This window comes from Vigna radiata, chromosome 5 (assembly GCF_000741045.1).
Source record: "Vigna radiata var. radiata cultivar VC1973A chromosome 5, Vradiata_ver6, whole genome shotgun sequence".
Taxonomy (NCBI): Eukaryota; Viridiplantae; Streptophyta; class Magnoliopsida; order Fabales; family Fabaceae; genus Vigna; species Vigna radiata.
Genome location: NC_028355.1, coordinates 22,745,462 through 22,757,722, shown reverse-complemented (window position 1 = coordinate 22,757,722; position 12,261 = coordinate 22,745,462). Strand labels below are relative to the sequence as shown.

General features: G+C 31.4%; 1 protein-coding gene across 4 annotated transcripts; it reads right to left on the bottom strand.

The window, feature by feature from the left end:
* Positions 1-2,949: 2,949 nt before the first annotated feature.
* Positions 2,950-12,082, bottom strand: LOC106762596 (protein DECREASED SIZE EXCLUSION LIMIT 1). Of its 4 annotated transcripts, none has more exons than XM_022781023.1 (14): positions 11,650-12,082; positions 9,714-9,961; positions 9,347-9,409; positions 9,176-9,247; positions 9,026-9,082; positions 8,690-8,892; positions 7,853-7,911; positions 7,663-7,750; positions 7,398-7,464; positions 6,796-6,878; positions 6,630-6,688; positions 4,737-4,843; positions 3,348-3,411; positions 2,950-3,232 (listed from the first exon to the last, which is right to left on the bottom strand). In XM_022781023.1, the coding sequence occupies exons 2-14, from the start codon at positions 9,815-9,817 to the stop codon at positions 3,134-3,136; spliced, it is 1,125 nt and encodes a 374-aa protein (XP_022636744.1). In that variant the 5' UTR covers positions 9,818-9,961; positions 11,650-12,082; the 3' UTR covers positions 2,950-3,133. The 4 variants fall into 4 exon arrangements, with proteins under 4 accessions (XP_022636744.1, XP_014502082.1, XP_014502081.1 ...); XM_014646596.2 differs by having other exon boundaries at positions 6,630-6,721; positions 9,714-9,967; positions 11,650-12,080; XM_014646595.2 differs by having other exon boundaries at positions 6,630-6,721; positions 11,650-12,080.
* Positions 12,083-12,261: the final 179 nt, after the last annotated feature.

Here is a 12,261-nt window from a genome sequence, read left to right as displayed (position 1 = left end):
ATGGATTTATGAGTTTTATAACTTATTTTTAAGTCATACATGTGATCATTTTGACTCTTTTATATAATTATTTGAATTTATATTGATATTTATATCATTATAATTTTTTTTATATTTGATATTGAAAAAAATAAATGTGTATTATTTTGACATTTAATAATATGATATTTTTATTTTTTGTAAAATAACTATTTAATTAATATTTAAAAAAATAAAGTAAACAAAAGTCTATATTCATTAACTTAAATATAAGAATGATTTTTTATTTCAAAAATGAATGATCAAACCTTCATTCGCTTTTATAATTGTCATTCTAAAAGTAATTTTGTCTTTATGAATGATAAAACTCTTACATATATATTTATTCTAAGAATTAAATATGTATTAGTTCTTAAATTTTAAAATAAAGTTGAAATTTGTTATTATTTTAAATTTTGATAAAGTTAGATCCACAAACATCTATTTATTTCTTAACTTAGTTATGTTACGAGCCTATATCTATTTAGTTTTTAAAATTTAAAATCAAAATATATCAAGATTTAAAATATTTACGAATTTCAATTTTGTTTCTAAGCTTAGGAAACAGATATATGTTTAGCTTTTATTCTAATAATATATCCAAAACTTAAATTTAATATCGTTAATTAATTTTAGAAGATCTTATATTAATTAACCTGCGTCAAAGCGTGTTAGACGAAACATTAAAAAAGTTGTAAGTTTCTTAATTAACTTAGAAGTGAATTTGATTAAGCAAGAAAATTTCATACAAAGTCTTATTTTAATTTACTTTTATAAATTATTTCAATTAACTTGTAAAAATATACCAACTTACAAGTTTCTATTTCTTTTTATATTTTTTCTTATTAGTTTATTTTAAATTCATTTTTTATTAGGAAATGAATGAATATTGCCTCTGAATTGAAGGTACTAATAATTATCCACACATATAGTTATTTTTTTTTTTTTTTTTTATAAATGAAGCTTGACTTTTATACGCTGAACTCGATTGGTTAGTTTCATTTATATTGGTACCTTGCTAGTGAATTTCTTTTTACTACATAAATTTTATAGACTATACCCCATGCATTTAATTTTATGTTTCATCATCCTTTTGCTAATAAAAAAATAATTTATTTTTTCCATGTGATACATATGGAAACGCAACTAAATCCAAACCTACATTCATTGGTAAGCAGTAACAATATGAAACTTTTAATCAAATATGAATAAGAATTAAAAAAAGAAATTCTCACAAACACTTTAAACTTATATCTAAAAATACCTTTAAACGTGAGCATAAAAGTAATCCTAAAATAATAACAAATAATAATTTCATTCACGATAATCAATTCTCCAATTATTATTTTTTCTCTATTTTTAACATATTATTAGTTTCTCATAAAGTATATCATTTACAAACTTAATCCTAAAATATTTTGACTTTCGAGACCAAAGCATTTGTTATGTTTTTTTGGTTTGGTAAATGTGGATGATAGAAACAGTGACATGTTATATTCATTGGAGAATGATATTTTAACATGACATCATTTTGACACTGCACATGTGTCAAAATGTGATTGAACGATTTCAAATTAGAAAAACAAATTTTGGGTTTTCTCTTTCAAATATATTCCTGTTTCAACTTTTTTAATTTGAAATCGTCCAATCACATTTTGACACGTGTGCAGTGTTAAAATGATGTCAAAAAATAGTGTTAAAATATCATTTTCCATATTTTTTACTGTCAAATCTTGGAATTTGATTTAGGTGGAATCATGTAATTAATAGTTTTGGAACTGTTCGATAAAGATTGGACGAGTCGCATATTGAATTAAAGGGAAGATAATTGCATTAACGTCTGAATTTGTTATCTCATATTAGTTTGGATTTCATATAAAAACATAGGTTTCTTTGGAGTTTGAGAAGAGTCGTATTGATTTATTTATTGAAGTTAGAAAAATATTTATAATACATCTAAATTTTTTTATATTTATTTAACATTATTTTTATTTACTTTTTTTAAATATAAAAATTATATTTTTATAACTATTTTAATTTTATATTCTATGTAAATAAATATAAAAATATGTGATGAATTTATTGTATGGGAAACCACGTACTAAATGAACATACTGTGTGTCAGACTTTCTCACATGGATACTTTGCCCAAAGTCAAAGAATAGATTTCTTGGTCAACCTTTCAAAAGCAACGAAAAAGAAATTGAATTCGTTTATGTAACCACAAGAACAATGATGAAAAAACACACACTACACTACTAAAATGACGACAGGTGGAGACAATACACTTTTCTTCTTTATGGGTCTTATCTAAAAAAAATCACTCTATTATTATTATTATTATTTTTACTTGGTTGGTATTCTTAAAATAACATTTAGGAAATTTTCCATACCTATGACTATCTTTTTTGTTTTGTTTTTAATTTAAAATGAAATTATTTAAAAATAAATCTTTGAAATATAAATAAGGTAAAAAGTTTATTTTAAAATATAATAAAAATAAAATTACATATTAAAATATTAATACAAAGAAATTTAATTTTTCTAAAAAAATAAATTTGAATGATATATATTATAAAGAACAAGTTTTTTTTTTCAATCCATAGCTCTAAATTATAATATGAATATATATAAGATTAAGTTATAAACCATTAATTTTCTCATTAATAAATTTATTTTATCATTTGACTCTTTTAAAAATATTTTAAATAAAAATTATTAATAATTATTAGCAACTAACATATTTTGTGAAATATCACCCATATTCATCCGTGAACAAACAAGAGCCTAGAATAGTCATAAACATTATAAACAGATATCTATTAAAAATATCAATATAGTATTCATTGTAAATTTTACCTACAATTGCAACTACAATTGCAATTAGTAAGTAGAAAAAACTTAAATTGAAAAGAAATAAAAAAATATACATACCAAAGAAGAAAACTTAAATTCATTAACGCTAGATAATCTCTTCAGAAAGAAAAACATACGCTTCTATTTTAAGGGTATAGCAGGTGCAAACCTTGAAAGAAATATTTTTAGCACAAGATTACTTGACCATTGATAATAAAGTTATATTGTAGAACTATCAACAACATTGAGTAAATTCCTATCATATTCGAGGAGGATACAATTCCCATAGCCCCACGGTTGTGTCTTCCGATGCAGAGGCCATAAGTTTACAATCAGAGGAATAAGTTACAGCGTTGCACTGCAATGTCAGACAAAAACAGTTGGTCAAATCATGAATTGCCAAAATGAAAATGTCGTTTTTCATGTCCATAAGATTCTTTAGATTGTCACAGATATAAGAAACAGTGACTTACTGTGCCATGGTGATACTTCAAAATAGCTAAAGCATTTCCCTTGCGGTAATTATATATCCTCACCCTAACATAAAGATAACAGAGATATCATACAGCAGCACTAGTACCACAATTGAGGAGTTGCATTTGAACACGGTCTCATGTTTAAACTTGTGTGTATGTATGAAAAAGAAATGGGTTATAAATAGATCACCTTCCAGGAAAGATAGCAGTGGTGCAGAGCAAAAGAAATGCACTGCTCATTTTGATTTATGCTAAATCATAATCAAAATACATATATTAAATTTGAATCTTCGTTCTTGAGAGTAAATACCCTCCCAATTTACTCTCTTAATGTGTTAGAAGACTTCGTGAAAAGTCTAGCATTATGCTCTTTACATCTCTTATCATAAATTATTACATAAATTGGATCCTTATTTAAATTTTATATTTTTACATACTATATTGAATTAGAAAATACAGACTACATGACTTGGTTAACAAACTAGCATGGTTTTCTCTTCAATTTCAAATTTGTAATGTATCTCTATTTTTTCTTATCTAATAAACTAACTTTTTTATTATTTCTCTTATTAATTTCTTCATTAACACCAGTGAAAACATAGCACCACTGCAGTGTTATACAACATAAATATTAAATGCCTATATTAATTTAATTTATATTATTAATATATATGCATAGATGATTGATTTGTTTGTCTACATTGAAATGAATAGATATACACAACAGGCGGGAGAGTGATTTCTTTATAGTTAGCTCTTGATATATTGAATATTTGTTTTTAGATAAAAGTTTAACAGAGCCAGTTGTGTAGATCACGAAAATTTTAAAAAAATGGAGAAACATTAGTAGGTAGTGAAGCCTTCATATGGGGTGACGAAAATAGTTATATCTTAGTAATTTTGATAAAAAGATTTGTACATGACCAGGAGTAATTGTCTTTATGAATTTTGTGAGGAGCCATTTATACTGCTTGTCAACATAGTCAAATTGCAACTTATATAACTGTTTTCTGGAATAGAATGCAAATTCAATCAATCTAATAGTTGAAATAATTGAAATGTTTATAGATACGGTCTAATAATGAAAATACATATTTTAAATATATTATTCATTAGAATTAAGTGATGCGAGAAGCTTTTAAATAATTAAAAATTGTATACAATTTTCTATAAATAATCTAATCAATAAAGGCATGGAATTCAACGGTTGAATACAATAAATTTGCATTTTATAAAAAGTTCGTATTATTTGACTGAGCATTACACCTGGTACACAGATCCTAACTCATTTAAAAACGCTTGTGCAATGCATAATAAATTTTCTAGTTTATATAAAGGAATTTCTCCAACAGATAATCACATATGTCGATCATTTAGATAGGATACCTGTGATCCCAGCCAGCAGTTGCAGCAATTTTTCCATCAGGTCGAATTGAGATGCCTGATATGCCTGGTCGATCCAAACTGATTTCTTTCTTAACTACACAAGTACCCTACAGTCAACATGATTTATATAAGAAATAGAGTTGAAATTCAAATGGAGAAGATAGTTATTTGAGCGAAGAAGGATTGCTTAATTGAGTTGGAGAACACCGTAAGTAGGGTGGTGAAAATTAAAACAAAAGTTCAAGACGAGTGGAAGTGGAAAGCTGACGTTTGGGGAGTATATGGTCACTTAGTTATACAAGGGAGCAAGTAATAACTCGGTAAGACATAGTTTAAAAAGAAGTATGGGAGGCTAAGGTACCACCAAAGGTAAGCTTTTTTACATAAAGGATGATCTGAAACAGGTTACCAACTAGGGATCACTTGTTTAGGAGAAATATTCCTCACGAGGATTCTGACTGGAGCTGTCCGATGTGTACTCTAAACCAGAATCATTATTACACATTTTGTTCACATGCCGATTGGGTTTGGAAAACTCGCTATGACTGGGTGGACGTAAGTACTGTCTTCTCGGAGTCAGTGGAAGCATACTTTTAGCAGCATTATCAAGGGGAGAGTTTGTTTAATTAAGAGATATGGGGTTTATTATGGTTTGTGATTACCTGATATATATGGAAAGAGAGGAATGGGAGCGCATTGGAGGGGAAAATGTTGTGGCCAGGAAGTGATTCAGAACATAACGAAGTATTCATGGGAGTGGCATACGATGGTAGATAAGGAGAGATGTCCTCTATTCATATAGAGGTCTGCCAACCCAGGAGTGTGCATAAGGTATTAAACATGCCAAATTGAGAAAATGTGGAAGGAATAATTACCGGATAAGGTGGCCTCAGGAAACCCAAAAAGAGGTATTGGGTTGGGTGTGAAACTTGTCACGGAACTAGAAGTATTGGAAAGGGTTTGAGGATTTATTATGATGGTGTTGTTATGTGCTTCAGAAATATGTAGAGTGGCAGGGGGACTTGGTATAATTACGTTTTTATAGGAGCAAAAGTATTTTCGGTGGTGGACTAATATTATATGTTACAATATTCTTTGTTGCAGGAGAAGATTCAAAGGATAAGGGTGAAACACGGACAGGGTTGTAGTCAATTTTTGTGGAAGGTATAACAGATATTGAATAAGGGTACAATTTGGTCAGTAACAGTATATATAACTTTGTTATTTGTGTTTCTGTAAAGGGTTGGTACCCCTTGTAGCAAAAGTATATTATTTGATCATTGCTGGAAAAAAGAAGAAGCTGCAGACTGAAAAGACTTCATAAGTAAGCAAACTGTCATTTCCTATTCCCACACCAGGCTTCATAGATACTCTGTTAATCATACCAATCGAGTGTAACCGTAAATCCATATTTATATATCATTGAACACGTGTTAGTACTAACTAGGTGGTTTACTTACTGAATATATCTTAATCCCTGCTTATTCATACAAATTTAGCGTATTTGAATGTGGAAAACAACATACAATCAAATGAATGATATAAATCCAAGTTGAAGCCAGTAATCACCCATCTAACAAGTAAAATAAGCAACTAACGGAAAGGGAAACACGGAAGAAAACACAGTTGTTTTGATATTGTTTTCCCATGTACGCAAGGAAGCCAGAGAGCCAGAAAATAAAATAAAAAAAACAAAATAAACAAAATAAACTGATAATTGAAACATAAACACTAACATAATCAGTATCTACAGATTATACTAACTACAAGAAGCATAACAGATTCATTCTTAAGATTTTTCTTCTTATCAACATGAAGATTGGAATGATAACAATTAACAACTTTTATGAGCAAGAAGTTTCAGTAGAAGAAATTAAAGTAAAAGGATGTTACCGAAGAATGATCCAAGCTGTACATTATAATTTTGTCATCCGCTGCTCCTGAGATACCCCCTTTGCAAGACCCGTCAATACAAATGCTCAGAACTAAAAAACTAATCCGTTGTTAACAAATTTGTATAAAAAGATAAAATGAAATCTTAGGAAGCTAATTTCCACACCTGGCTCAGAATGAAATTTTACAGAAGTTACTGGAACTTTAGGATTCCGTATATCCCACCAAAGCATGGAACCATCTTCATATCTGCATTGGGGTATAGGATGAGACTGTAGTCAATACTCTTATATTCTAAAACACATATGAAGTACACCCACTATGGGTGTTTTTAATTAACAGTTAGAGGAGAAAATTTTGATCATTGAATAAACATGAACAATCAAGAGAACATCAAGTTTATAGAAATTATGTGACACAAATAACTTCTAATATTGGTCATTCTTGTAATATTTAATGATCAACATTGGTTCATTTCACTTTGCATAATAATCAGCCTCATATCATATAACCTCCAAGAGATGAAAAGGAACAAACATTGACCATTCAATCTCACGAGGATGGTCAGTATCAGAACTTGGGGAATAAGACCACTGAAACAGAAAAGTCACAGACTATTATGTTCTAACCCTATACCATAATACTTGATCCAAGGATCGTATTTTGCTCTCTCCACTGAAAGGACACCTCTTCACTTGATATGCTTAATATAATACACTTACAGGTCTGAGAGAGGGAGGGTGGGAGAAAAGAGGATTGAGACTATACCCAGCCAAGACATTTAAAAATCCTTGTGATTCCAATGATAAAAACAATTGAAGTGCCATGCACATCCCTGACAAGAAGCAGCTGTGATGATTCAGTGAAAGTATTTTTATAAGTTATAAGCAACAGAATGTTTAAAAGAAGGGAGGAGTTGATATGGAAAAAAATATGTAAGCATCATGAAAGCACCGGGTATCCTGAGAAATGAGAATTTTAAAAAATTGATGGTAAAGTTGAACCTCAATATAGACCCAAAACAAATCTCTACCTCTGTTGCTAACACTTGAAGAGTTAATGGGATTGCTTGAAGGGAGTTGTACAATTTTTTCAGCTGACTTGAGATCCCAAATTTCGACCTTTAAAAATGATTGAATAGTTGATAGGGGTTCGTTCATAATTTGACAATGAAATATATCTAAAAGAATAAATTAAGTTTTACATGGGAATCGTACGCCTACCTCTGAAGAGTTCTCCCCTGACAAAGCCACACATTGTAGCCCTCCACTATATGTATTTTCTGTGAATACAACGAGAATTCATCAATCGCCCTTGTATAATATATCACAGTATCTTTCAGTAATATAAAGTATAAACACTTTAGGAACACAAAAGGAGAAATATAGAACCGTAAGATGAGAAATTCAGTCCACCAAGGCAGTATCTCCAAAAGTGCAATAGCCTTTGCAGCCTTTAAAAATATACAAAATTTGACAGTGGAATTATTAAATTTCAAATATCTATTATCATGCACACAAGCAAAAGTGTACTGAGTGCATGTTTGGTTGAGACTAATTTTGGAAAAATGATTTTTTTTCCCTTCAAACTAATAAAGAGCAATTATTTCTTAAAAATAAGTTGAAGCAAACAACATAGGTCTGAAAATTTTAGGATGATGTTAAACCATATTATTTTATGTGTATTAAGAGAAAAAGAACAGTGGCAGTAATAAATCACATAACTTCTTGCAAGCTCAAATACAGTTTTTCCCTAAATTTTGCAAATGTGCAAGTCATTCACAACAAGTTTCACAAGCCAGGGTATGCATGCTGATGCTTAGGGTTGCAAAAGATAAAAACAACACTAGTTAGATGATAAAATTCTATCATTCCAAAACCATCATGCCAACACAAGATTGCCTAATCCTTTACCTTTGGGTTATAGTATTGAAATCACCACATTTCATTGATGCCTTGTTAATATTGTAAAAGAATGAGAGAATTCTAAATTCAGAACGGAAAAGCTGTCAGAAGTTTCAAAACTTCATAAACGTCAAATATAGAATTCAACTAAAAAACCTCCAAAGCTTGTAGAACAACTTTTATTGGTGTAAGCCTCGTCCCTTTTAACCTCCAGAATTTCACTATCAGACATTCCTCCTGGCTCTCTTCTGTTGCAATCTTCTAATTCTTTCCCTTCTGTTGACCCAACAGAATCATTCTTCATCACGGAAAACTTGCAAAAGTGGTAACTGTTTGTCTTGATTGTAAGTGATGGGATCCTGTGTTTGGAGGGGCAGCAAAACACAATGTAAGATGATAACAAGAACATTTCCATAGCTTGTATCACAAAAACACAAGCTATCCTTTCAAAACTAAAAGGATAAGACATTTGTAGAAGTTTAAGTACAACACCTTGACAAACCAGCATCATCAAATTCCCAAACTTTTACAGTTCCATCCCTACCCTGGCTACACATATACAGAATAATGAATATTGATAAAGCAAGAATATACTTGGATATTAAAACAGAACCAGGGGAGATCAAGTAGAAAAGGATGCACCTGGCAAATTTATTGGTCCCGAGGGAAGAAACACAAGCAACAGCAACAATACCATGTGCAGCACTATGTAACCTGCAGTATAAAATTAATTTGTACCATAGATCATATTTCTGAAAATCAATGATATTCTTCACAAATATGAATGCCAAAAAATCATATAGAACTAAGTACCATGCAGATGACAAAGTTCGATGTTGAAGGGTATCCCAAATTCGCACTTCACCATCAGCAGAACTGCAAGCAAGAAGAGGATGATGCAACTAATTATTAAGTGCAACTAATTATTAAGTGAAACTAATTGTATACGCAGCCAACTAAATCAGGGAGTTCTTGTGGCACACTGATGGGTATGGCATCCAAGGCAAGTCATCATTATTGAACACAAATTTTATTTTGTGTTAAAAACTATTATAAAACTAACTAGCAGCCAAAGAAATGCTTGATAGATATCGGATGCCAATGTCCCATACCCAGGGAAAAAATGTGTATCAGAGCAATGCCCATAAAACAAAAAACGACAAACATTTGCAATGAATACCCGGAGAATAATATCGGCTTAAAGGGATGAAAAGAAATGTCTGTGACCGAAGCTCGATGGCCTCGTAGCACTGCCACGGGATCAGGAGGTGGTCTTCTACTCATTCTTTGTTCTTCTTTATGATCCACTTGAACTGAACTGACAGTAGGCTTTCCAGCTCACCTATATTGACTTGTCAAGTACAAAATTTGAATTTCCTTAGCTGTCACCGAACAGGTTCTACAATGTTCTAATTTCAGATCTCTCTCCTGTAACTCATTGAATCATAACCAATGTTTTAAACTCGGCACTTTCATACAAATTCAAAACATTTCACTTTCAAAGTTCTATTTCTCAAGTTACAAGTAGCCAGCACATTCACAAGAGCAAAATACACATTATCAACGAAAGCCAGATCGATTTTTTCTCTATTGTCACAACCGGAAGTCAAACCAGAGAATAATTTTGAAAATAGAGAGTTTAGAGTTGGCATCGTAGTTTTTCTATTATAAAAAATTGTAAAGATAAAGCATGGTCTATGAAACCACATTTTGAATCCGAAAGTTGATTAAGCGTACCTTTAACTAAATATACAAAAAGAATGTGATTTTCTGAAATATTTATGTTTCCACCAAAATAACAAGAAAAAGATTGTATAAAAGAAACAAAAATATTTTTTTTAAGATTAATCTCGTTCTTACTTATTTTACTTTGCAATGAAAAATCAGGTTTTACATAGTTCTAAATAGAGATGTTCGAGTACTGAAGCTTTTATATTTTTTTAAATTTTATATTCTTGAAAAATAGACATTGAGTACCGAAATGACAAAAGGGGTCGTACAAATGCTCAAGCAATTGTTTGGAAAGATATCAGATGAGACGAACAGTCATAGACATCCAAAAGAAGCAAGGAAAATATCTTTTACAAAAGAAGTATTGAATACAAGACGATGTGGGCAATCATACATGTATCCAACACTTATTTTTGAAAGGTACCAAATGACACGGACCACCATCCGATACCCAAAAAAGGAGAAAATATTTTTGATAAATTAATTTCTTTAAAAAAAAAACAAATATAAAACGATGCAAGCGAACTTATATTACCACAATTTAATATATAAAAATAGTTGGGGAAGTAGTTCCAAATCAAAAACTATCCGTGACTTATTAAACTGCAAACTCAAAACTAAGCTTAAAACTGGACACGTTTTATAAATATAGAACCAAAAAGAAACCAAATACATCAAATGCTTTGGCCTGACATGCCAGCATAAGTATGTTCCAAAAGCATTAATTGAATAATATAATCATGTGAGCTCCATTCATGCATAAAGAAAGCACTGGACTACAAATGCTTTTCTTTGATTCCGCTAGCCCTAGTGGCATGAATTTCATTAATGTTAATGATGACCTAATAATCATTAATTGCGAAATGCATATGAACCCAAAAACTACTAGCATCGACCTTAGCTGTCAACTAAGACAAATTGCCTTTTCCACATTTGAGAAAATAGGCCTCTTTAAACACTCAAACACAGAATGAACTTGCCAATCAGGTTGTAGGCCATCACAGTCATATTTTAAATAACCGGTGCAGATAAACCCCACCCCGAACTCAACTTCTTCAACATCACTCAGCAGCATCTCAAATCATCAAATTAAACAAACGAATTTCACAATCAAATAAATCATCAAACAATCCAACAAATTACACAATCGTCTCAAGCAATTAAACACAGTTTTCCAAAGTTCAGGAATGATGCCAATCGTCGTGAGGAATTATCAGCTTCACCATGCAACAACCCATTAGAATGCAACCAATCAGCCCCAATCACCCCCGGAACGAATCCAAATCGAGAAAGAAACAAAACAGAGAAAGGAGGGGAAAGGGTGATACGCACACACAGAGAAACGTGGCAGAGAAGAGGATGGAGATAGTGTGATTAAATCTCACCGGAGATGGCAGCGGCAGGCGGCCTAGGGTCCAGACGTCGCAGAGCGGCAAGAAGATGAGGGCTCCAACGACGGAGAGCTTGCGGCGAGCTCGTGCGGAGGAGGAATGACTAGCGGTTGATGGTCAAGGTCCGTCGGAGTCTCGCCGGAACTGTGGGGGAGAAAGAAGATGCTCTGCTCTGGGTCTGGCGGTGAAGAGGAAATGGCCACTGGGCTATGGCGGAGGAGAAGAAAATGCGCAAGTGGCCACGGCGAAGTCGTTGCCGCTAAAAGTCAAGGCTTGCCACCGACGACAGCGGATTTGGAGCCCGCCACCGAGACTGGAGACCGCGATTGCCACGGCGGTGTGCGTGGGAGGAGTATACGAAGAAATTTGAGAGTGAAGGAGAACAGTCTATCTGAGTTGGTCAAGGAGAAGAGAAGAGAAATTATATTTTATATTAAATTACTTTTATAATTAAGGACAAAATAATAATTTTTTATTTTTATCTATTAATTTTTTCTTAAAAATATTATATACACAAACTTTAATCTACTTTTATTTTGAATCCATTAAAATCACACTATCTTCCTCTTAATCCAATCTCATATTCATTTTATTTTTCCTTCAAAA

What these genes read in the sequence shown, in the direction of transcription:
- LOC106762596 (XM_014646596.2), bottom strand. Translation starts at nt 9,817, where the DNA reads ATGAGTAGAAGACCACCTCCTGATCCCGTGGCAGTGCTACGAGGCCAT. An exon ending in CGAACTTTGTCATCTGCATG is followed by an intron (nt 9,248 to 9,346) that starts GTACTTAGTTCT and finishes TTTATACTGCAG; the next exon opens with GTTACATAGTGCTGCACATG. An exon ending in GATGATGCTGGTTTGTCAAG is followed by an intron (nt 8,893 to 9,025) that starts GTGTTGTACTTA and finishes CTCCAAACACAG; the next exon opens with GATCCCATCACTTACAATCA.